General features: G+C 36.1%; 1 protein-coding gene across 1 annotated transcript in view; it reads right to left on the reverse strand.

Annotated features, from left to right (window-relative positions):
- Nucleotides 1–1,580: 1,580 nt before the first annotated feature.
- LOC132160206 (receptor-type tyrosine-protein phosphatase C-like) overlaps nt 1,581–26,649 on the reverse strand; it is a 241,630-nt gene continuing 216,561 nt past the window's right edge. The window contains exons 6-34 of the mRNA XM_059569947.1: nt 15,420–15,485; nt 13,987–14,141; nt 13,903–13,924; nt 13,563–13,802; nt 13,125–13,319; nt 12,503–12,616; nt 12,228–12,359; nt 10,268–10,417; nt 9,966–10,115; nt 9,472–9,689; nt 9,304–9,364; nt 8,762–8,864; nt 8,634–8,665; nt 8,448–8,551; nt 8,271–8,361; nt 8,096–8,163; nt 7,940–7,976; nt 7,584–7,681; nt 7,345–7,470; nt 7,054–7,211; nt 6,805–6,940; nt 6,207–6,353; nt 5,996–6,086; nt 5,720–5,850; nt 5,441–5,575; nt 4,493–4,615; nt 4,242–4,408; nt 4,016–4,151; nt 1,581–2,757 (exon numbers count right to left, since the gene is read on the reverse strand). Coding sequence (XP_059425930.1) covers nt 2,245–2,757; nt 4,016–4,151; nt 4,242–4,408; nt 4,493–4,615; nt 5,441–5,575; nt 5,720–5,850; nt 5,996–6,086; nt 6,207–6,353; nt 6,805–6,940; nt 7,054–7,211; nt 7,345–7,470; nt 7,584–7,681; nt 7,940–7,976; nt 8,096–8,163; nt 8,271–8,361; nt 8,448–8,551; nt 8,634–8,665; nt 8,762–8,864; nt 9,304–9,364; nt 9,472–9,689; nt 9,966–10,115; nt 10,268–10,417; nt 12,228–12,359; nt 12,503–12,616; nt 13,125–13,319; nt 13,563–13,802; nt 13,903–13,924; nt 13,987–14,141; nt 15,420–15,485 — 3,899 coding nt within the window. The 3' untranslated portion in view covers nt 1,581–2,244. The remainder of the gene's footprint in view (nt 2,758–4,015; nt 4,152–4,241; nt 4,409–4,492; nt 4,616–5,440; nt 5,576–5,719; nt 5,851–5,995; nt 6,087–6,206; nt 6,354–6,804; nt 6,941–7,053; nt 7,212–7,344; nt 7,471–7,583; nt 7,682–7,939; nt 7,977–8,095; nt 8,164–8,270; nt 8,362–8,447; nt 8,552–8,633; nt 8,666–8,761; nt 8,865–9,303; nt 9,365–9,471; nt 9,690–9,965; nt 10,116–10,267; nt 10,418–12,227; nt 12,360–12,502; nt 12,617–13,124; nt 13,320–13,562; nt 13,803–13,902; nt 13,925–13,986; nt 14,142–15,419; nt 15,486–26,649) is intronic.

Consider the following 26,649-nt stretch of genomic DNA (forward strand, 5'->3'; position numbering starts at 1 on the left):
CCTGCACCCATACTGCATGCATTTTCTGCCAGTTACAGATATGCAGCATGGCCAATAGCATGTTAGCATGCATAGCGAGTAACCGCAGTGAACTTTTCAACATCTCTGAATTAATTTGCTATATTTAGTGTGTGCTTGAAGTGCTCAATTAGAGTCGAAACCCGTCACACAGCAACACACTAATTACAGAGTGTATAAGGGCAGTTTCACATATAAAACCTATTCAACATACAGCAGACAACAGAGGCCTGATTCTGATACTTTACACAAATACACAACAGTTAGATGAAAGAGGGAAACATGAAATATGCTATGATAATTGCATGGCTGGGTGGAGTTACGTGTGACAGCTGAATGCAAATGCTGCACCGCAGATTCACTGATGATTTATTTAGGCTAAAGGGAGTTTCCCTCTTTGACCTGTACAGACGTGGCTCACTGTAAAAGCTGCTTGCATGCATTCACCTTCATGAACCTTCAATGCTTAGATTTAACAATTACACATTTATGGTTAAAAGGTCAAAATGGCTGCAGATATAATTAGATAATATCAGTGAAAGGTGTCATTCTGATACATCGTCATTTTCATGTCCAAACCTAAAACCCAATCTCTAAAAACAAAAACATAGATTCAATTTTTATTATTATTATTATTTTTTACATTATGGTGTTTAAGCAATAAAAACAAGAAATATAGTGAGCTTTAAATTCTCCTTTCAGTATTCACCCACAATTGGCCTCTTGATTTGGACCTAAAATAATTTGATTTCAAAAATGTATTTATTTATTTATTCCAGTGTGTTATGAGAAGACAATTACTTCTCTCTCCTGAATCACTGCAGGGCCACAGATGTCCCATTTTCTTTTACTGACTTAAAGGGGAAAATTAAATGAAGTGAGACAAATAGTTTTTTGGAGACCTCAGCCAATAAACCATAATTTCAGTTAATAAAACATCTTCTGACACACACACACACACACACACACACACATATATATATATATATATATATATATATATATATATATATATATAGAGAGAGAGAGAGAGAGATAGACTTTTTCTCTCTCTTGACATTTTTTAAGATTTAAGTAATTAAAATGGTTTTAATTGTATTGAATGTTTTTATATAATAAATACACGTGCATTTCTGCATTTACAAATTATATGCATAGTGATATATGTTTTTATTATAGCCATATACCTCTTTAATGAAAATAACTAACAAATTTTCCTTACCAGTCTATCATCACAAACCTATTATTAATTCAAAATTGATATCTATTATTCATACCAAAAGCACACTGGTTTGATAGACTGCCTGTGTGTTTTCTTCTTTGTTAGCAAGCACCATCTTGTGGCTAATGCTTGCATTACAAATGCTCATGAAGTTAAAAGCACATTCTTCTGGTTTGACATTCTTTACACTTTCTAGGCCAGGTTCATGCACCTGACGAGGACACAAACTGGTTAACAAAACCATAAAGAGGGCCTGACCTGGATCAGCACGAGTGACACTCTTTTGCTTGTGTTTATTTCACCTGTTTGAGGCTTAGAGCGAGGTAAAACACAACAGCTGTGTTGTTCAAGCAATCCTTTATTTTTTTCTTTTTTCTTTAAAGGTACATCTGCTTAAAATGAAATATGTATTAAGCGAATCAGGAAAACAACAGTGAAGTGAAAGATAGTTTGATGACAGCTCTGTAGTGCAAAGTCATCTTTGCCCTTATTTTGGTTGTTCTCGAACATAAAAGCACTCCCTTCCATTTCAGACACTATAATTTAGATGCAATAAGGCTATGCTTTGATACAGTTTCCAAACAAAAAAAAAACAAAAAAAAAAAAACAGAAAATATCGTCTGTAAGGTCTTATTTTACAATACATTCAAATCTCAATTTGATAGCCTAAAAATCAAATCATAAAGCAAATCCTTTACAAATGTTAATTAACAATATATATATATATGCAAAGCTTTCACACAAACAGCATCATTAGCCTTTACAGAAAATCCAAACCGAAACCTGAGAAATGTACGTTTTATTGGATCAGTCAGATCCTAACCTGAATTCTCCACACATACACACACACACACACACACACACACACACACACACACACAAACTCTAATCTAACATTTAATGTACAATGAAACCCAATGTAAAACAAGAACTCAAAATCATTAAAAAAATCACTCCTTGACACTTGGTGTCAAATTAGCAAAAATATTTTAGCCCCAAAATGCTTAAAGCTCTACGGTGGTGGTGGGGCCATTGGTGGTGCCCTCGGTGCTGGGTTTCTCTCCCTCTGCTGGTGGAGCCTCAGCAGTGCTGCTCACCTTGGCTTCCTGCTCAGTGCTCTCTTTGGGTTTCTGCTCACTGCTCTCTTTGGGTTTCTGTTCACTGCTCTCTTCGGCTTTCTGCTCGCTGCTCTCTTTGGGTTTCTGCTCGCTGCTCTCTTTGGGTTTCTCCTCGCTGCTTTCTTCGGCTTTCTGCTCGCTGCTCTCTTTGGGTTTCTGCTCGCTGCTTTCTTCTGCTTTCTGCTCGCTGCTCTCCTTGGCTTTCTGCTCGCTGCTGTCCTTGGCTTTGCTCTCATCCGCCTCCTTCTGGTCAGCACCAGAAGTGTCGTTGGGCTCGTCGAGAAGCGCCGTGGTTTCGTTGATGACCTGCGCGGTGTCGTTTGCAGGTGGCGTCTTTACAGCACCGTTTTGCACCGGGAAAGCACCCTCTAGAGCCTCGTAGAGGAACTTGTACTGCTCCTGTGAGGAGATTAGAAGTACTTTAGCATTTTAACGTGAAACAAAAGAGTAAAAGATTTGATCATGGATTGTTTATGAACTTCGATGTGGTTTGCATGTGCAAACTTCACTTTATTTGTGTTAAAACATCTTTGAAGTCACCTTTAAGTGCAAGATTTCACATTTGTGATCACATCTTGTGAAGCGGAATAAATAAGCTTTCCATTGATCTATGATTTGTTAGGATAGGCTGGGATACTATTTGAACATCTGCAGTTATGGGGCGCAAAAATAAAAAAATCTAATATTGAGAAAATAGCCTGTGAAATTGTCCAAATTAAGTACTTAGCAATGCATATTACTAATCAGAAAGTATGTTTTGATATATTTACGGTAGGATATTTACAAAATATCTTCATGGAACATGATTTTTTTCTTAAGATCCTAATGATTTTTGGAATTAAAGAAACATCAATCATTTTGACCCATAAAATGTATGGTTGCCTATTGCTACAAAAACTGTATACCTGTGCAACTTAGGACTGGTTTTGTGGTCCAGGGTCACATTTAGCAAACATTAGCAAAGATATACAGGGTAACACTTTAAAATAGGTAAAACTGGTTAACTATTAACTTTGAATTTTGTCTTAATAAATTCTAATTTGCTGCTTATTAATAGTTAGTAAGGTAGTTATTAAGTTTAGGTACTGGGTAGGATTAGGGATGTAGAATAAGGTCATGTAGAATAAGGCATTAATTTGTACTTGTAATTAGTAGTAATACATAGCTAATATCCTAGTAATATGCATGCTAATAAGCAAATAATAGGTGTAACTGTAAAATAAAGTGTTACCGATCCGACAATAACAATGGAAATCCCAAACTATCTTTTTATTCCAAAATGGTACATATCAATATTTTAAGGAAAGTAGAAGATAATTAAGTTTTGCCACTCTTCTATAAACCTTAGTCAGGGTAGTGCCAAATGTCATTTTTGACAGGAATGAAAATGAGATTGTGAGGGATAATTCAGTCGTTTAATGGATTGTACTATTAAAACGGACCAATTTGACAGCCGACAACATTTTTAGTTCATGAAAACGTCATAAAACAGTTTTTAAAGTTGTGGCTTGAGAAAAATATATATTATCCAGTGTGTGTGTCATTGTAAAAGTTGCAAATTTAACCCCCACAGCCTTGTTTTCACACGTGTTAAACTGAGTATAGCATCTAACCTGAGTAAGGTATATTGTTTTTTTAAAACAAAGCAATAACGTACGATTTTTTCTATAATCCCCTGTCTCTCCTTGCGCAAGTTTTTGACTACATGGAAGACGTCCACCAGCTTCTCAGTGTATGCGCTGTCCAATAGGTTCCATAAGGCACAAAAGACTCCGGTACGTGACGATCCATTGCTGAAATGAAATTTTGCAAAAGTTTACAATCCAACAGTCCATCCACCCATATTCATCAGGAAAACTAAAAACTGGTGTTGATGGACTTACTTGCAGTGCACCACCATGGGGATGTTCCGGTTCATTTTGCTGTAATCATAATTGCCGTTCTCTCTGATGACCCTTATCATCTCTATCAACTCCTGAGGGTTCTCCGGAAGCTCACGGCCTTTCCATTTCAGGAACTGGTACTGATCCACCTCCAAGACGTCTGTTTTCTGTTACAGGATTCAAAACAGATTCATTTGTCTGCAGATGATGTAATTACAGATATTCATGCTGAGGAGCAGAAATCTGCTTACCTTTGTGGACTTTATTTCCAGCCGCCGCCTCACATACGTTGGGAAGCTTTCTGTCTTTTTTACCTCAATTTCCATCTCTCCGAACGTTTTCTTTTCATCTCCCCAGTACTGAGAGCAATATTCCTGAAACAACCCAAAATAGATATGGGGTGAAAAATTGGGCAGAGATCAGTTAATTGTGTCTGTCTGTCTGTCTTATCTATCTATCTATCTATCTATCTATCTATCTATCTATCTATCTATCTATCTATCTATCTATCTATCTATCTATCTATCTATCTATCTATCTATCTATCTATCTATCTATCTATCTGTCTATCTGTCTGTCTGTCTGTCAGTCTGTCTCTATCTATCTGTCTGTCTGTCTGTCTCTATCTGTCGGTCTGTCTGTCTGTCGGTCTGTCTGTCTCTATCTGTCTGTCTGTCTGTCTCTATCTGTCTGTCTGTCTCTATCTGTCTGTCTGTCTGTCTGTCTGTCTGTCTGTCTCTATCTGTCTGTCTGTCTGTCTGTCTGTCTCTATCTGTCTGTCTGTCTGTCTGTCTGTCTCTATCTGTCTGTCTGTCTGTCTGTCTGTCTGTCTCTATCTGTCTGTCTGTCTGTCTGTCTGTCTGTCTGTCTCTATCTGTCTGTCTGTCTGTCTGTCTCTATCTGTCGGTCGGTCTGTCTGTCTGTCTGTCTCTATCTGTCTGTCTGTCTGTCTGTCTCTATCTGTCGGTCTGTCTGTCTGTCTTTCTATCTATCTTTCCATGCCTGTCTGTCAATCTGTTCCGTGCCTTCCATCTGTCAGTCTTTACCATTGTCACTCTTGTTATCTGTCTTTCTTTTGTCCAATCTATCCGTCTGTGTATATACTTTAACTGCTTGTCTGTTTGCATATCTAGCTCTCATTCTTTCTCTCTGTCTGTTTATCCATCACTCTCTCTCTATGTTACTGTAGGAGGTCGTACATTGCTGTCTTCTTGGCAGTCAGTGAGCATGACCAGTGTCTTAGTTTGTTGCTGGTACAGCATGAGCAGGAACTCTGCCGTCGTGTTTGGTAAAGGTCCCTGTGTTGCGATCAGACTCTTCTGACACCAGTAGCCCTGTTGGAAAGCAATAACAAGCATATTTGATTCATATTTACACGTTCTAATCTATTAAACAGTTTCTCATTTACTCTAATAACTGTATTTAAAAAAATAACAATATATTAGATAATATCAATTCAAGAGAATCAAGTTTTGTACAGCAATGAATGAGGCATTGATGTATTCATTAGATTCTTCTTCCTCATCTGATGAATAATCCTCCTCATCTTCTGGGTCACTGGTCTGGTTGCCCTCAATGTCCAGTCTAAACAGGACTCTGTTAAAGTCATCTGGAACAGAAATGCTCACTGGTAACTCATCTAATGATAATTTATAATGAAGAAGTAAATATATGTCTGTATATTATATATAGTTTTGTAACATGCATTTGAGACCAAGATCTGCAGATTAATAAAGTTGGTGTTGGTAACTGACATGGGATAACATCTGAGTTGCGGTTTTTCTTCTTGTTCTCCTCGCTGCTTGCCGTGTTACATGTTCTCCATTTTTTAAATTTGGGCAGTTTCTTTATAAAGGAAAGCAATGGGAATTATGATTATTAGTGTCCATTAGTGATTATTATTAAATGATTGATTATTAGTGTCCTTATAATCAATCAGCTTAAAATCAAAGAGGGAGGACAAACCTGGAACTCCATTTCAAGCAAACCGGGCTCATTGCCATCTTTCTGTCTGAGGGTGTTGAGCACTGAGTGGAATTCAGACAGTGAGACCTCTGTCTCTCCAAACATGTGGTACTCAATCAGAGCAGTGTGGATCAGTACGTACTGGGCCTATCACAATAAACAACGCACACAGTTAAATATGCATAAACACATCCCCCAAAAAAGTAAAATAAAGGCTGTTACAACAAATTTAAAACTGTCCAAAGTTAAGTGTAAAATAAAAGATGTTTTAAAAAAATAAAATAATGGGTGCTATAGCTTGGCCATATTTGGTCACACTAAGGAAATATATATATATATATATATATATATATATATATATAAACATATAAATGTTCAATTAACTTTCAATTAAATTAAAATATTTAATTAAACTGCTAAATACATATATTATTATGGTTAACAAAATAAGTACAATCATTAATTATATATAAAATACTTAGAAACTGATTAGAGTGTAACATTTAGACCAGTTTGAGCTTTTTAATAATACCTACTTCAAATTTGGTGCGACACATCAAATGTATTACCAATAAATCAGTGAATAAAATTAAATCACCTCCACTTGAACCATGAGACATCGCTGGCGACGTAGTTTTGCTACGTATCCATAGATATCCACTCTACCCTCTGCCTCGAGAGATTCAATCATTGCATCAATGCCAATATATGTTCCTGTGCGGCCGACCCCTGCACTATAGAGGATACAACAACATTCACATTAAGCTTTATTCACTCCAAATGAACCTTTAGTTAATGACCTTTTTGTTACTAAATGCATATAATAATCTCTACAGCCTTGTCTTACCTGCAGTGGATCACAATCGGGCCACTGAAGAAGTTCTTGAAGGAGTTGACTCTTCTCCTGAGCTTCAGAAGCAGGCAGGGGTCTCCGGGCACACCATGGTCAGGCCAGCTGATGAACTGGATATGTGTGACTTCTCTTTCTGAGGCCTTCTCTCGCTTCTGTACACACACACACACACACACACACACACACACACACACACACACACACACACACACACACACACACACATCATTTAGTTAAAAGCATATTAATGAAGCATATAAGAATAAGCGGACCACACACACTTACATTGGCCAGGATCAGATGGCGTATGATATAATCAGGACAATGTTGCTCAGATCGGATTTTCACCACAAAATCATCAAAAATCTCAGTCTCTCTGTCCAGAGATGGCCAGTATTGAGCACATTTGACCTGAGAGGACAAACAGCAACAGAGAAAGGAAATAATTAACAAATAACTAATAAAAATTACAAAAACATGAATAAATCCTATAAAAAATACAACAACACTGGACCAAACACTACCTTGTTTCCTTCCTCACAACGGGTGACCATGACAATAATGGATGACTTTTGCTCCCAAACCATTTGCCAAAAGTCACAAACAGTCTCATCCTTGGGTCCTGGAAAACATGTCCAAAAAAAAGAGAGAAAAAAAAAATCTAAATCTAGCCATTGTTTAAACTTCAAAACTCAGTAAATGTTCATTTTTAATAACCTTAAATGTTGATTTGTTTGAAATTCTGCCGCATTTTGATGGTTATCAGGCAACAGTGATATAGAATGATGGGTAAAAGTGTGCATTCATTGACCGCTTTAAAAGAGGCTTAGCCAATCACAATTAAGAATCATAACCATCTGTTTAATTAGAGGATTTTTACCTTGGGCTGCAATGTATTTCTTTGGCTCTTGATATCCCTGTAAGGGTTAATGCATTAATTGTATTTAAAAATGACCTCCATTAAATCCAATAGTTATATTAAAATTAGTTGAGGTAAACAAGCATGATATATAGCTAGAGGATAAATGAGCCATACCTCAATAAAGCTGGCATTGATGTAGTCGTCTTCACCTCCAGCTGAGAGAGTAACCCGATTATAGTCATCTGCAAATTCATGCACAAAATGATCAATTCTCTGATTAAAAAAATTAAAACTACACACGGCACTGTGGGTAAACTGATTTCTTCATGAAAACTGGAGTGATATTTACAAGGCAGAATGTCAACGTAGCGGTTCTTGGACTGGTTTTCCTGTTTCTTCGCTTCTTTGACGGTGTAATTGGAGAAAATGCGGGGAATGCTCTGAGGAGAAGCAGAATCTGAATGTATTTCTCATTATATTAAAACAGTAAATGTAGCTTCTGCAGATTTATGGTATAGAGAATCACCTGAAACTCGTCCATAAACAGACGGCTCTCATCAGCGATCTTGGTCTTGTAAGCCTCCACCAAACCTTCGGCGTAGATGGGCTCAACTCTGCGCAGCGGTTCTGCTGGAGGGCATGAAACATCAGATTCTGAAAGCAGTTTACTTTTGGAATGCACTGAATTGACTGATAGGAGAGAATAACATACGTGTGAGAGGAATCTCTTCATCCTCAGTAGCCCTGTGGTGAGAAAGCCCATCAGAAACATTGGTGAACATTTACAGAATACATTGTGCTAACGGAGCTCAGAGGACAGCTGTGATTTGTGACACTGACCGCTTTCTTTTGAGAAGGTAAATTTTGAAGAGCACGAAGAGGAGCGCCACTGATGTCAGAATGATCAGAAACACCAAGAATCCAACGACAGCCTTGTCATTGTCTGAGGGAGGAAAATATTTTTAGGTTAAAACAGGGCTGAATAAACTTCTTACAGCATTTTTGTACATTTAAAGGTGCAATCAGCAATTGTTTCCTCAATAAAAATGTTTTGAACAAGGAAGTGAATATGTTTAGAATCATGTACACTCAGATGAGATACTGTAAGATGTAGTCATATCAGTAGCCTAACAATATTTTTTTTCAATAATGTGGAGATCATGACCAAATGAACTTGCTTCTCAATATTTAAATACTGGCCAGTGTTTTATGTTTGATGTATTATTGACCATTGTAAAAAAAATAAAAATAATAATAATTAAGTACTAAATAACCGAGTGCACCTTTAAAGCACGTTGAGAAAGATGATAGATTTAAGAAAATTAATTAAAATGGTAAATATCTCCTCTAGTTGGGCTGGATTGAGAAAAGGTTGTTCTTACACTGAGTAGTAGCTTCAGAAGTAATGAAAGCTGAATCTCCTTCTGTATTCTTGGCTGTGATCTGAAATGAATAAATGTGAAATGTGAAAAACTGCAATCCCAACACATGCGACTCTTTGGCTTTAATGAATGACAGATGCTGAAAGACATTAGGTGGGATTCAAATACCTTAACTTTATATGTTGCAAGGTAGTAAAGATCTGAAAATGTAAACAAACATTCGTTCTGTGGACCTGCAGTTCTAGTGTCTCCGTTGTATGTGATTTCAGCTGTGAATGTTCCCTTTCCTCCATTCCAGACGAGATCTGATTCCAGTTTTTTACAATTTATTTCAAGAGAATTGTGAGTAGGGTTATGTACTTTACTTTTTGATTTGAAAATGGGCTCTATCAAACAGAATAAAACAAAACATATTTAGACACACAATGGCGTATCATTTACATACAATTAGCATTTAATTGCAACATTTATGACAATTCTATTCAGCGGTAAATTGTTAACTGATTGTGAAGATTAAATTAATAACAATACACATTGTGGATCAAGAAAGCATGGAGTTAAAAGATTCATAACTCATAAGGACAAAATCTTAATATCCAAAAAAATAACTGCAAAATGAAGAAAGAGAGGGAATAGATCTGAGTAAAAGATATAAAACTTACTGTCAGAAAGTGTTGCACGGTTACCAGTGTAAATAACATAATCTTTTTGGTTGACTTTTCCAATAATACTGCATTCATAGTTTGTATATGGCAATAATCCAGTAATACTACAGACTGTACTAGTGCCACTGTCTTGTGTACAGCTCACACCTGAAAAGACAAAATATACCTGAATAAGACACTGAACATCTATTACCTCCACTAATATCATAAAGACCCTGGAGTATTATTACAGACAATGTGCGGATGATAATTTCAGTGATGGTGTATTGGTAAAACAACAGGAAAGTTGGAGCTCTTACGATGATTGTTTCCATCACTGCCAGGGGTTTTGCAGCTGGCTGAATAACGTTCCCATTCAATCCCTGAGCATCGATCTCCCTTGAGTGAAGACCAGGAGATTTCCAATGAGCTGCTGGATAGGAGCTGAAATCGCCCATTCTTTTGCCAGTCTGTAATAAAAAGAAAAATAGAAATCACAAACAATGCTAAATAAATCCTCACAATAGACAATTTTACAGGCTCTCCATGATTAAAAAAAAAAAAAAAAAAAAAAAAAAAAGAACAAAAAAAAGTGCAGTGGTCTTAAGATTTCTTGGTCACACTTGTCAGTGTATTGAATAACATTAAATATCAATATCAACTTTTGTTAAAAAAATAACATCCTTAAATTGTAACAAACAAACAGATGAAAAAAACAACAACAATAAAATCATAATCTTTAGTTTAATTTATGCCTTGCCGTTTCAGTGAAGTCAAAGTGATACAGTAAGTTTCCTGATGAAAAGAACAGAGTTAAAATTCACTAATAAAACATAGTGGACAAAAGAATGAAACCAAATATGTTGTTATAATATAATGATAAAAACCCTGTAATTGTTTAACATTATATATTATATATTTTTCATAAATGTATATTAATATATTTAATATTATGTCATTTAAGTGCTGTATGAAATCTTCTTCTAAAATTAGCCTTTTCTCAGGCTCCTATGTTTATGTATAGTTACTTCACTTTAATGAAAATGAAAATAACTTATTTATTGGCATCGAATTACTAAAGAAGCCTGATAGAACTGCACATTTTAGAAAAACATTTCAAATGGCACTTAGAGGCTTTCGAATCTGAACTCTTATCTAAATATATAAATATCTATGTATGTTAAACATCATTTGGGAAATATTTGAAAAAGGACTGACATTTTATATTAATTTCTATATATATATATATATATATATATATATATATATATATATATATATATATATATATATACACACACACACACACACACAAAGCTGAAGACAAAATTATTAGCCCCCTATAAACTTTTAGTCCTTTTTCAGATATTTCACAAGTGATGTTTAACAGAGCAAGGTAATTTTAACAGTATTTCTTATTATATTTGTAATCTGGAGAAAGCTTATTTCAATTTGGAATAAAAGAATGATGTAAAAAATTATTGCTTCAGAAAAAACCACTGTTGTTCAACGACTGTCATTAACTGAATTAATCCTCCAAGCCTTTATATTACACTGTAAACTGATGATGAAGTAAAATAATAAGTATTGTCTTCATGGCAAAGACAAAAAAAAAAAAAAAATTGTTAATGCTCATAAAGAGGATTAGCATATACACATTTATCAAAGCGTTTTCAAGTGTCAAGAACATCCTTGAGAAGTATTAACTATTACTATTAGAAGTACAAGAGAAGAACAGTGGCGGGAAGGGAAGGATTTCAAAAATTTTGTAAAGAAAACCATTAAGAGAGGTTTTTTAAAAGACCCAAGAACAACTGCCGAGACTCTAGTAAATGATTCAGTCAAGTATCAATGAAGATGGACACTAGAGGCACGGACAGGAATAGACTGTGCGGCTGCAGACCAAGAAAAACACCTCTTCTGAAGAAGAGACACCTCCAAGCTAGACTGAAGTTTGAAGGACATCCTGGAGAAAAACTATACATCCTGAAAATGTCATTCAGTCACATGAGACAAAAGTAGAGCTTTTTGATCATGAAGATTTTGCCTTTGTTTAGAGTAAGAAGGGACAGGTGCTCAACCCAAAGAACATTGTCTCCAGAGTGAAACATGGTGCGAGTGTAATGAACGGTCATCTGTCCGTCTTTCATAATATATATAAATATAGATCATTTTTTCATAGTCATCCAGACATTACTGGTAAATATTCTCAGGTGTGCAGGAGAGAAAAAAAAAGGAAGAACTCTGAACCAGTGCCATCTGTGTTTGAAATGAACTCACCACATTTGATCTGAATGTCGAGCTCATGACTCTTGATGGGTTGTTTCTCACGAGGATATTCTCCAGTGCAGCTGTACTGTGTGTTTAGTAATAATAACACTGGGGTATTTAAACTATAAACTGTGCCCTTTTCTGATAAATAAAGAAGAGCAAATTAATTAATCATCTGCTTGTCTGTTTAATCATTAATGAAAATATACTATGATTACAATAATAATAAAAAAAAAAAATGTGATTATGAATTCACAGTCCCATCAAACATGTCCAGTACTTACTGTTCTCATTATTAGTGCAACTGATGTTAAGCAGTGCAGCATTACATCGTTCTGGTTTATTCATCCATTCAAACTGAGAGGGAATAGTTTTGTTGAAAGTTATGTGCGGCTTGACTGAAACATAAACATTCAGTTGATTAAAAATAAATAAATAAAATACAGATCAAACTTTTCAAGTCACATCACAAACATGTCAGCAAAAAACAGGAAAAATTACAATGAATTTGAATTAAGGCAGCAAACAAAATATGGAATTAAAATTCAAGTAAAATCATAATTATAACATTTGTGTAAAACTGCTTTGTTTGTTTTTTATTTTATGATACACAAAATATGTTGGATACTTGTACTCAAATAAACAGATATTAAACAGATATTAATTATCAGTGTTTGAAATGCCATCTACAGAAATGTATAATGTATATCTTTATATTTAATTCAGTCATTTTGCAAGTGATCAATTCAAATTCACACTCATGAACTGAAAAACAGTCAATTCTACATCATGAGAGTGAGATTGATTTAACATTCATCATTATTCTACAGACATTTCATTTGTGTTTAAACAGCAGTAAAAAATAAACTGAATAATGATCCATCTGTTTCTTTATTAAATACCGACCTGGGGGCAGATCAACATTCATTGTGTAGTTACATGTGTCCAGTACAACGATGTGTGTGGATGCACAAGAGTTTTGCTCCGTTATTTCAACACATTCAGTCAGATCCCATTGAATACCAGTGAATTCTCCTTTCAAACACACTTCATTATCTGTCACGCTTGTCACAACAGTTTTTGGAACAGTTTCTCCATTTTCTGTACAAGAAACGAGAGACAAATATAAATACATAATACTTCACAAAATATTTATTCAGCAACAAAATACAAACACAGTTCAAAACCTGACATATAAGAATTGTTATTGCTCTCTATGCTGTTAAAAGAATTAATACAAAGCTCACAAAGAGTATTTGAAAACGTAAAAATCACATTTAAAAATGACTATCATTGCATTATGTAACACTTAATTCATGCATAAATCTTCTTTTTCACACTTACTACTGGAAGTAAAGGTGTTGTTTCCACTGAGTTTACAGTCATCCACACTGACGCTGTACACAGTGCATGGTTTTAACCATTCAAAAGGAATTTTAAAGGGAGTCTGGTCAGATATTTGCTCAGCACGGATCTCTTTGTGCTTATCCTTTATCCTGATTGTGTACATTTGGTCCTTAGAGCCATTGATATTCACCACATGAGTTTCGTTTTCTTTCACTCTCTCCAAAACGCTGTACTGACCTGTGTGTAAGTGTGTATGAACAGTGACAAATCCATAAGAAGAAACTGTGTCTTGAACAACACAATTAAAGTTGACTTCACACAACAGACAAACAAATACTCACATGTGCTTTCTGTGGTACCTGAGAAAAACACATATTTAAACGGTAATTATCATAAATCAAGCAATGTTGTCTCACTAAACATTAATAATTATATCAGAGAGCACAAGTGTTGTGGAGTTACCCGTGATGCTGGTGGATGTGTGTAAGGTTGAGGTGGGTTGTGTGGAGGTGAGAGATGGGATGGTCGTGATTGGAGGTGAGGTGATGGAGTCATTACTTGAACCTGGTTGAGCTGCTAGTTGATAAAAGTTAATAAATAAAACTGTCTGACCAGACTACAGATGTACTGCAAAGTTCAATTAATGAATTAATAATGCATTTCAAGATGTGAACCATTACCTTTATCTGGTGATAATGAGGTAGGAGTGTGTGAGGGTGAGGGGCCTGTTTCTAAGTCAAATTTCATGATAGTTCATGTTAATCACTTTTTGTAATTCACAAATATATTAAATATTGTACTAGTATTAACATTAGCCATGGTAAATTTCACAATTACAAATTTGAACTAAATTGTAAGCTGCACAACCTTTGACGTCAACAATAACATTTCCGGGAGGTTTAACTTGAAAAACTGTGTAATAATAGTGAAATATTTGTAATGTTTAAATAAAAAACTATATAAATATGTTACAAATTAACTTTTTACAATATAATTATCAACATAATAATTAACATAATTAATGGTACACTTGATTATTTTTAATATGTGAAAGGAAACTATAAACACTTAATTTCTTCAAACTTGCCACATGTTTTTATCCGAGTCTGTAAAATGATTTGGTTCAGTACAGAATAAATGATTGTTGGAAGACTACTATATATTCATCTACATGCTTCATTACCTGACTGTCTGCTGGAAATGTTTTGTGGTGCAGTGAATGGTCACAAAAAAGTTTATAAAGTTTTGATGGAAGACTATAAACATGTATATACTGTATGTATTTTTATCCTGAAAATGGTGTACTAAAACATCACCAGGAATGTTTATTTATACATGAATAAGTACAAAGGATCAAGTTTGATTTCATGTTCATGTCGTCAAATGTTGCAACTGAAGAAAAAACATTGTAAAAATATTAACATTACAATATTATTAAAGGTATTATTAACATTATTTTAAAACTGGACAACGTCTTCTTTCTGATTAACATTTTTTTTTTAATATCATTAACAATATTGTGCAGCTAAACTTAAAAACAGCTTGTGTGACTAGAAGGAAATGAACAGTCATCTAAAAAAAGTAGATCGGCACACAGGTGTGAGGGACGCTATTTAAATGAAATATATAAAGATCTCTCACTGTAACTCATGAGTCAGTTATTACACCTCTCTATGTGCCATTGGTTGTCTAGAATGTGAAATTGTTTGTTTGGATCTCTTTCACACTTAAACATAAAATAAAATAAAATAAAAGTTCAGAGATGGTGTGCTCGTAGCAGGGCATGATGGGAAGATGGAGATGAGAGTGTGTGAGAGTAATAATGCAGGAGTGTGAGTTTGATGTCAGCTTTACCTTTAGTGCTGATGTCTGCAGGTGTGTTTGATGAAGTGGTGAGAGTGGAGAGATTTGGCTGAGGGACTGTAACTATGGAAGGACACAATGAAACAATATCTAAACTTATCAAGTTACTAATAATTAGTAATTAATACTAAACATTACACAATTTTATGAATATTGCCATTAGCAATGGTTGATTACAGATGAATTGGCACCAGAATATACAACTATGAATGAAAACTATTGATATTTGTGAGATTTATTTAAATATTTAAATATACTATATAAAACTATGTTTGCCTCAAAACTTGTCTAAACATTCTATATATATATATATATATATATATATATATATATATATATATATATATATATATATATAACACACACACACATACACATATACATCAAATCATAGAATGTACTCAGAAACATGTTGTTACGATCGGAACCCAGAGAAACGCAGGAGATCCAAATGCAGTGTGGTATTTAATGGGTAATCCAAATCAGCATCCAACAAGCAGGGGTCAAAACCAGAAATCAATCCAAACAAACAAACACTAGGGATAGGAACAGGAACGGGAATAGGAACTGGAACAGGAAACTCAGAAGACGAGGAAACTCGGAAGGCGAGGAAAATGGGTGACGGAATGAAAGGACTCCATCAGGACAAACAGAAAAGGCCGGTTGATATAGGCAGGGTAATGACAATCAAGTGAAGACACCTGAGTGCAATTAACAGGAGTGCAATTACTGTGATGAAGGGACAAGGCTTTGTGGGAATTGTAGTGCCTACGGTGAGGTGCCTATGGGGAAGTGAGATCCCTAGTGGAGACTCAGGGAAACAGAAGGCGTTTCTCAATGTCAAGGATACTTCCTTGGCAGGACTGGTCCTTCCAAGTCACTTCCTTCAGAGGCTAGGCGAGACTCCTCTTAAGCATTCGGAGAACACGTAAATGGAACAGGCTAGCAAGTGCACGTAATTGCGTCATTACGTCAGTGAAAATGTCCGTTTGAATAACGCTGTGAATGGTATCGTTAAATTACTTTGGACAACTTAACTAGTTATTTATAAAAGAAATGCCGATGACGCAACCAATTGTTAAATGACGGGTCCGGTTCAGTTAACCATATGTATTTGTATAATTTACAATATCAATATGGTAGTAATTTGTACTGGCATTTAAACGTTAAACTTTACTTATATTTACTACAGTTATAACAAATGTTTAATAATGTAAATAAAAACCGTTAACGCTCCGACTCCGCTAACGTTCGACATTTTTGAATTTTTGAACAAGATAGCAAAGCTGCGCGGATAGGATTGTGGGTGATTTGAGAGCGCGAAGGATACACATATGCATCCTTTCCTGTGTATGGGATATTTTTCGAACGAAGGACTCAGTCCTTCGACGGATGCCGATGACATAGCATCCTTGAAATGCTGGCTTCCGAGGATCCTTCCTTGACATTGTGAAACACCTAGAGACCGGACAGCGTGACACATGTGCTCGCAGCAGGGTATGATGGGAAGCTGGAGGTCAGAGTGTGAGAGATTGTGTGTATTTATTTATTACTTTATTGGTATTTTTGATTGGTGAAGGGATGGGAGTGGAAGAGTTTGACTGATTGTCTGCAATGATGGATTGACAGTATGAAACAATATGTTAACATGTCAAGTTTTACAAGTTAATACTGTATATATTTTCTGTTCCATATGTTTAATCAGGAACAACATAATAGAAACAGAGCAACACTTACCAGCTATTTCTGCAACTGTGGAAAGTGTGAGATAAAAACAAAGCAAACAAACATATGAATTACCTTCATCAGAATTACATGATGCAACCCAACTTTGAATAATTTAATTGTTTCTAAGATTTAACTGTGTGAACAGCTTTTGTGCCAAAAGGAAGTGTATTCTACTGCTTTTTAAAATACTTTACTCTCCTAACTATGCAAGATTATGTGGCTAAATTCATTTAACTATTGCCATTTAGTAATGCATTTAGAAACATGCTAAGTATTGTAACAGCTTTTTCAAAAATAGACTAAAGCAATGGCAGAAGTAATGAGGCTGCGATCAATGATGCTCATTTATTTTGTCCAGACCTATTTTTGAAGCTTCTAAAATATAAAATAAAACTTCGGTTTTCTTATAGATTTCATAAAAAAAAAATGCAATTTTGCATGCAATTTTTCTGTTATCCAAATGTTTTCAGAAATGAATATGTTTGATAGCCGGAAGATGATCTTCATCTATTCACCTACAAGTTACAAGTATAAGCTGCTGCTCACTGAATGATCTAACTCTTCTTCTAAAACAACAACAACAACAGCAAAAAAATAAAAAATAAAATAAAATAATAATAAAAAAATAAAAATTAAAATAAAAATTAGTACAGGGTGTACATTTCTTGATTTCCGAAAAAGACGTTTAATATTATTACAAAGAAAAATCTTTTTTGATAAAAAAGAAAGAAAAAAAAGATACAATACAATGTTAAAACATATGCTGTTACCTGCAGTGGTGCTGGTCTTTTGTTGTTGTGTGGGGGTGAGTGTGGGTGAGACTGATATGGTATTCCCAGTGTCTTTCAGATCAGAAGTGTTCCCTGCATGATAATAATTATTTAATAAAATGAAATGTTCACTGGTGTCTTTAACTAGCATGAACTTAAATTAAACAACAACAACAACAAAAATATTAGGTACAATGTACTTATTGTGTTCCTGTTGTATGCTCTTAAGACCCAGCGGCCTCATATGAGGACATTATATTTTAGTGAATTTCTCTGAGACTGTACATGCCACAGTTTAAAGTCTGGATGTCCTGTGCAGAGCACATTTAGGGCTTTTCGGAGATGTTTCACTATGACCACTCCCTCTCCTTGGTCTTCAAAAATGACTTACATTAATTTAATGACACATGAAAATATGATAATATTTTGTAATTATCTTTTAAATCTGTCTAATTTTTAAATTGTGTGTCATATATCAACATTTCTGGAAGATGGGGTTTTAATTCAAAATATGACTTTCTGTTCCGAAATAGGATGTTGATTTCATATATGTCCTCTCCCTTAGATAGACCAATCAACTTCGAGTTTTAACTTAACAAGCCAATGCACATTGGCATGCATTTATTGTATCAGGGCCACTGATCACAGCGTGAGTATAAATAGGCAGCAGATGCAGCACACATTCAGCTTTTTGCTTCAGAGCCGATCGATCACATCATTCTGCTCCCGACTACTCTACTGAGAGAAGAAAAGAATTCAGTGTGCACTTTGAGAGTACTGTTTTAAAGTAATGTTTTTAAAGACGACGTTGCATGGCAAACTTTTACGTCTTTGTAAAGACAATGTGGGTCTTGCTATAGACAACGTATAACTCGGGTAACTCTGGATGCGGTTGTTATCTGACGATGGGTGATGGTCACAATCACTGCCTTATGTGTATGGGCATTAAGCATGCTGAGGTGGTTTTTGTAGATGAGTCATGTTCACATTGCGGGAAGATGATCATCTCAGAGTCACGGGCCAAGCTCCGTCTCCTCAAAGGGGGCGGAGCTCTGTTGCCTCTGCCTCGATCAAGTTCTTGTCATGACGGCAGTCAAACAGGTTTACTGCAGACAGTAGCATAGGCGTTCTGAGGGTGATTGCAAACAGTGATGGCAAACCCTCCAGGGAACCAACCCTTGGGGGACCATCGCTCCTCTTGCACGCTGCAACCATTTGAGCTGCCAATGAAATGTGCCCTCCACACAGAGTGTAACAACAGTAGTCTTTGGAGCTCCTCCCGACAACCGGATGTCAATCGCTGGAGCTTTCTGGAGAGGAAGATTCGGCTGTACTGCTCTCCTCCAGGACTGTAGCAATGCCTGAATCAGAACCAGAAATAATGGCTATGCTTTTTTTCCGGGTCACTGAGAGGGTAGGGCTCAGGTGGAAATCTCCACCACGTCCAGAGTCCTCAAGGCTGGATGATTGGTTTCTCTGGTTTCAGTTTTACTGTATATGGCAACTACGGCGGCAGTTTGGACAGAGCCCCAACTGCACTGGCACATCAACTTATGCTGGCAGTGGACCTTGCCTTGACCCGTCTCAAGGGCCCTTACGAGGCAAGCATGTACTAGTCGGACAACACTGTGACCATTGCATACATCAACCGACAAGGTGATCTGTGCTCCCATCGTATGTTGCAACTTGCCTACCACCACCTCTATTGGAGTTGGAAGGTTCTGTGGTCACTTCATGCCATTCACATTCCAGGCCTGCTTAACCATACGGCTGATGAGCTTTCTCGAGCTGCACCCGGGAGAATGGCGACTCAATCCCTAGACGTCCAGCTGATTTGGAGACGTTTCAGAGCCGCTCAGGTAGACCTGTCTGCCTCTCCAGAAACCTCTCGCTGCCAGTTGTTCACACCCTGACTGAGGGAACACTCGGCACAGATGCACTGGCACACAGAGTGAGCACCCCCTGTTGGCCTCACTAGCACCTCTTCCAGCAGCAACCTATTTTTCCCAGGAGCTCTCCCATCCAGGTACTGACCAAGCTCAGCCCTGCTTAGCTTCAGTGGGTAACTGGTCTTGTGCTCCAGGGTGATATGGCTGTTGTAGCAAGGTGGTGTGTAGGAGTGAAATTGATCAGTTTGTCTCATTATCATTAATACTCCCTAAATGATATTGATTATTAAATCAAATAAATAGTTTCTCTTCCTTTTACTCAATCAAGTATGGGGTATTAGGATGGTGACCCAGCAAATTGCCATATTTTTTGTTTAATTTATAAAATGTCCTTACTGTACATCAAAATGCATTTTAACCACAAAATGAATGTGCTCAGCAATATCTGAATATATTATAAACAAAATAAGCTGAAAAAAGAAAGAAAAAAAATCTATTGTTAAATACACAGTTACCTGCAGTGGTACTGGTGTTTTTTTGTCGCAATGTGGTGTGTGGGAGTGAGATTGATGTGTTTGTCTGGTTACTATCAGTAATATTCCCTAATGATAATGATAATGATTATTAGATCAAATAAATTGTTTCTCTCATAAATATGTTGACACAGTCCAGTATGAAATATTTAGAGTAGTGTTATCACGGTACCAAAATTTCAGTATTCGGAACCGATACCAGTGAAAATCCACGGTTCTCGGTACCAATTTCGGTACCAAAGCAAAACACAAAAATATGCTAATTAAAAAAAAATAACTTTTTAGCTCTAAAAATAAAACCAATGCCATTTTTTATACTTATTTACAATTGAGTTTAAAGTTTTTCTACAAGTTATGTAATTATGAAAAACAGTAAACAAAAGTTTCACCCAAATTTAATTTGTCTTTTAATTTATGAAATTTAAACACATTTTATTTTTGGTAAATAAAGGGGATTTGCTATTAAAATTAAAACATGGAAGAACTATTGTGATTTATTTCTTTAAAAAATAAAGTTTTATAAATTTTTTCAACAGTAGTAGCAGTATCACATACATTTTACTAAATAATAGTAATATTTATAGCACAATGCCTTTATGTAAAAATTAACTTTTAAGCCTAATGAATGCATATTTGTCATTTTAACTGAACTTAAGACTGGTGGTGATGCTTAAGATATTTTTGGTCATTGAGGGTTTCTGTAAAAAAAAATAGTAATAGATCATATTAATTATTATTAAAAGATAATACTACTACTAATTCTACTATCATACTAATGTATATACAATGCACTATGAATTGATGAGCTGCTGGGTTCATGAATATTAATCACGTTGTCTGCGTTCGGTCAAACTGATTTGCTGAAATCAAAACAGGGACGGTACTAGATCAGAAAGAATAGTTTACATATAGCGTGTCGATTCAGCGTGGTAAGACTCTCGCTCTCTCTCTCTTTGAATGTGTGAGAAACAGCGCTATCAGTAAAGCGACGGTGAGTCGTGCGCCTTCAAAAAGAGTTTACAGAGCATCAAATACAGGTGAGCTGTGCGTCCATTGAGATGAACTGAAAAGTTCAGATCGCTTGATGGAGAGAGAACTCTGAAGCTCAGATGCTGAAATTAACTTGGTACCGAAGTACCGGGTCTTTTGGCAACACTAATTTAGAGTTTTGTATTGTACAGAATTGTGTGTGTTTAATTGTCATTAATAATGACTATTATTAGCATAAACTGCATATAATCAAAAATTATTTAAATAATATAAACTGATGAAATTTGACTAATTGGTAAATACACACACTCACACAGACAGACACACACACACACACACACACACACACACACACACACACACACACACACACACACACACACACAAACACACACACACACACACACACACACACACACACACACACAGAGACACACATTTCTGACCGAAAAAATACACCCTCATATAAAAAAAAAACATTGTGACACACAACACACATACATACAAACATAACCAATAGTGATGCACAACTGACTGGAAGCATCAACATAATTTAAACATTTAAATCTAAGAACTTGTAAAATGTTTTTGACTAAAAGATTTCTCCTTTTCATCATCTCATTCATCCTTATCACTATTCTATCCTTCACAAACTGCCTCAAGACTATTACCTGCTTCTGGTTTTTTGCCTTCTTCAGTGTGTGAGGGTGAGGGGTCTGTGAGTGAAGGGAATATCAAGATCAGTTTAGGTGGTCCAGCACAGGATGTTACTACAAACTTATACAAAAGGCAGAGAAAGCTTCTCCTACCGAGTCGTGCAGTTTCAAATTTACTGCCAACAATAAAAAGATAATCAATGACATTTGATGTCATTATATATATATATATATAATTTTTTTGTCAAAATATGTTAAAAATATACTCATTACAATATAATAATACAAACATAAGCTTAATTCATCGATAATCCTGTTAACAACTTATTTCTTCCTAAAATTCCTTTGTGGAAGAGATACATTGATGATGTTTTCTTCATCTGGACAGGGACCTTGTCCGAATTGGAGATTTTCATGGCCTATATTAACTCTACCACATCCTTTCTGAGATTCACAGTAGAACAATCTACAGACAATATTAACTTTTTAGATTTGACTATTCACAAAAATTCCCAAGGAGGTTTAGTAACATCGATCTATCGTAAACCTCTTAGCAGAAATACTATCCTCAGAGCAGATAGCCATCATCCTAAACAACTTATTAAAAATATTCCTATTGGCCAATTTTTACGGCTTAGAAGAAATTGTAGTAACGATGCCGAGTTTAAGCGCGGAGCAGTAGAAATGAAAGAACGCTTTCGTAATAGGGGCTATACTGAAAACGACATCTCCGCAGCTTATGAACGAGCTAGATCGACGCAACGATCACATCTCTTGATTAAAACCAAACACGTCTCTAGACAAAGACTTTGCTTCTCCACTGAGTTCTCTCATATTGGCGGAGAAATAAAGCATGTGATTAAGAAACATTGGCACATCTTGCAGAGCGATCCAGCTCTTAAAGATATATGTGCAGAATCGCCGCGCATTACTTTTAAGCGTCCGCGCTCACTGAGAGATAGGTTGGTTCACACAACCATGAGCCCTTCACTTAAATCTACGTGGTTGCCGGCTCCTCCTGTGGGTTTTTATAGATGTGGACATTGTACCCATTGCTCTAATTCAAATGATACTAAGCAATTTTTCCATCCTCAGTCAGGTAAAAAATACAAGATTAACTCCTTTATTAATTGTAATACCACCCATGTGATTTATATGTTGAAATGTCCATGTGGTTTTGTGTATGTAGGTCAGACGAAATGCCCCCTTAAATTACGCATTGCAGAACATAAAGCAGCAATTCGGAACCGTAATATGGACTATGCAATTGCGAGACATTATGTACAAGCTAATCACGGCTCTAATGCGTCCTTAAAATTTTGGGGGATTGAAAGAATTCTACCCTCCCAACGAGGCGGCGATATAGTCAAGTACCTACTACAAAGACAGGCGTTCTGGATTTTCACTCTTAACACAGTGGAATCTAATGGTCTGAATGAGGAACTGGGTCTCTCATGCTTTTTGTAATTCACACTGGTGTACACCTGAGTGCCTAATTATGATTAATTAATTGATGTACCACACCCATCTAGGCTTGTGGCCAATGATTTGAACTTCAATGCTATAAAATCTGTATGTTGCCATTGATTGTTTGACTCTAAAGAAGACGCATGAGCGTTGAAACGTTAGTCAGTTTTTAATAATAAATTATTAAACGTTGTGTGCTCCGGTTCTGTTTCCTTGGTCCGAGCTAGACCTTGGTTTTCCTCTCTTTTATATTATTTTTTAAATATATAAAACACATTTTTAAGTGTTGTTGTCACGATCATTAGCTGGAGTGCCCATGAACTTCAGTAGAGGTTACTCCACTCAGGACCATTCCACCCATCAACCACCAGGTGTCACCATATCATCACTTGGACACTAGCACCTCTCACACTGTTGCACCACACCCTAACTACATCTCCCATGAGGCACTGCATCACTATCACCTTGCCACACCTGCACCTCATTCATCAGCTAATCTCCTTGCCACACCTGCACCTCATTTACACACTCATATAAGCAGCACTCACACACAGTCACTTTGTGAAGTCTTGATTTGCTAGTCAGTCTTTTCTGAGCACTTTCTCCCTGTCTCTCCTTCTTGTTTCCTTTTTAGCTCCCCGATGCTGTACTGTGTACCCCGTTTATGATCTCTGCCTGCCACTACCCTAGCCTAGATATTGTTTCTGCCTGAGCCCTATGTTTTGTCTTTGCTTTTGTCTTTCCGGCTAATAAAAACCTGCGAATGGATCCACATGCCTCTGATTCTCTCTGCGTAACACTTGTGCTCGATGGTTGCCATTTCAGAATTTTAGAGTTAATATGATTTATTTATTTTGTAGAAATATTATAAACATTTTAAAAATGTTACATGTTTTAAAAGAGATTTTAATACGATTTCTCATTTTCATCATCTCGTACATCCCTCCTTTCACTGACTGCTGCAAGTCAAAAGAGGATGACTATTACCTGCTTCATTTGATTTTGTGACAAGTGGAGCTGGGTGAGAGGGCTGTAACTGAATGTAAAGCAAGTTCAGTTTAGGTGCTCCAGTAAAGGATTTAATTACAAGCGCATTAAAACTACAAACTCATACAAAGACCAAAGCAGATTCTTTTAAGTCATACACTTTTAAAGCACAGGATCTGGGTTTATTTTGAGTAACAATAACAGATGCTTCAAATTCTTATTTATGCCACAGGATCTTAAATGTGAAGTCTAGTGTAGGCTAAAAATGTCTTGTTGCATCACTCGCTCTACCGCTCTCTCTCTCTCTCAAAAATAATAAAATAAAATCAATCAATAAATAAAGGTAAATAAAAAAATACAAAATAAAGAAAAAATAAAGACATATCTAAATAAATAAAGCACTTGATCAGTGACGTGCTCATATCACAGCGTGATGGAAAGCAGGAGGTCAGAGTGTGAGAGATTGTGTGTGAAAATATAATAATGCAGGAGTGTGAGTTTGATGTCAGCTTTACCTTTATTGATATTTGCAGGTGTGTCTGATGCATTGGTGGGAGTGGAGGAGTCTGAGTGAGGGACCATCAACATGATTTAAAAATTTAAATCTAAGAACTGTAACATGTTTTTGACTAAAAGATTTCTCCTTTTCATCTTCTCATTCATCCTTATCACTATTCTATCCTTCACAAACTGCCTCAAGACTATTACCTGCTTCTGGTTTTTTGCCTTCTTCAGTGTGTGAGGGTGAGGGGTCTGTGAGTGAAGGGAATATCAAGATCAGTTTAGGTGGTCCAGCACATGATGTTACTACAAACTTATACAAAAGACTGAGAAAGCTTCTTCTACCGAGTCGTGCAGTTTCAAATTTACTGCCAACAATAAAAAGATAATCAATGACATTTGATGTCAACAATAAAATATACGAGAAGTCAAAGTTGAAAACCTGCTTAATATTTTATTGTTAATATTTGCATTTATATATATATATATATATATATATATATATATATATATATATTTTTTATATGTTTGATTAATATGTTTCAAATATATTGAGAGTGAGAGTTTGATGTCAGCTTTACCTTTATTGGTATTTGCAGGTGTGTCTGATGCATTGGTGGGAGTGGAGGAGTCTGAGTGAGGGACCATCAACATAATTAAAAAATTTAAATCTAAGAACTGTAACATGTTTTTGACTAAAAGATTTCTCCTTTTCATCATCTCATTCATCCTTATCACTATCCTATCCTTCACAAACTGCTTCAAGACTATTACCTGCTTCTGGTTTTTTGCCTTCTTCAGTGTGTGAGGGTGAGGGGTCTGTGAGTGCAGGGAATATCAAGATCAGTTTAGGTGGTCTAGCACAGGATGTTACTACAAACTTAAAAAAAAGACAGAGAAAGCTTCTTCTACCGAGTCGTGAACTTTCAAATTTACTGCCAACAATAAAAAGATAATCAATGACATTTGATGTCAACAATAAAATATACGAAAAGTCAAAGTTGAAAACCTGCTTAATATTTTATAGTTAATATTTGCATGTATGTATGTATGTATATATATATTGTAACAACGTACAGTTGTTCGAATACCGTGGGCTAACTAGAGCTAAGCTAGACTGTTTATTTTAACCTAACGGCTAGCAGGGTGCTAGCACCTATACGGCGCGACTTACTTTCGCTAGCGGGGAGAGCGAGCACTCGCGTCCCATACACCGCACGACCATGAGTGTCTCTGTTTGTGAAGAGTTATCAACAAACCAGCCAACAGGAGGCAATAGTGTCTGTTACTCTTTAATTTCAGAACTCAATATTCAAACTTACACTGGCAAGGCCATATCACAAGTCACTCCCCTACACATCTCTCTCCATGACGGTGACAGTCACCCCTTTTTATAACATGGCAGTAAATGAACCCGAATCAACTCAAATTAACTTAGACATGAACATGTATAACATTACTAATAAAGGAACTCAAACATCTTGCTTAAATAACTCATAATTGAACGTTAAACAAATTCCCATGATGCACCTGGCTGCCAGTGCTGACTTACGGGTCATTACATAACCCCCCCCCAAGAGGGTTAGTGTCCCCACAACCCTATTCTCCCACAACAAAATCCAACAAATGTCCTGGCCAACTTCGAACACGCTTCGGCCTCTCTGATGTTTTACCCCCAGCGCCAGGCTCAACCCTGAGTC

Source organism: Carassius carassius, chromosome 16 (genome assembly GCF_963082965.1).
Source record: "Carassius carassius chromosome 16, fCarCar2.1, whole genome shotgun sequence".
Classification (NCBI taxonomy): domain Eukaryota; kingdom Metazoa; phylum Chordata; class Actinopteri; order Cypriniformes; family Cyprinidae; genus Carassius; species Carassius carassius.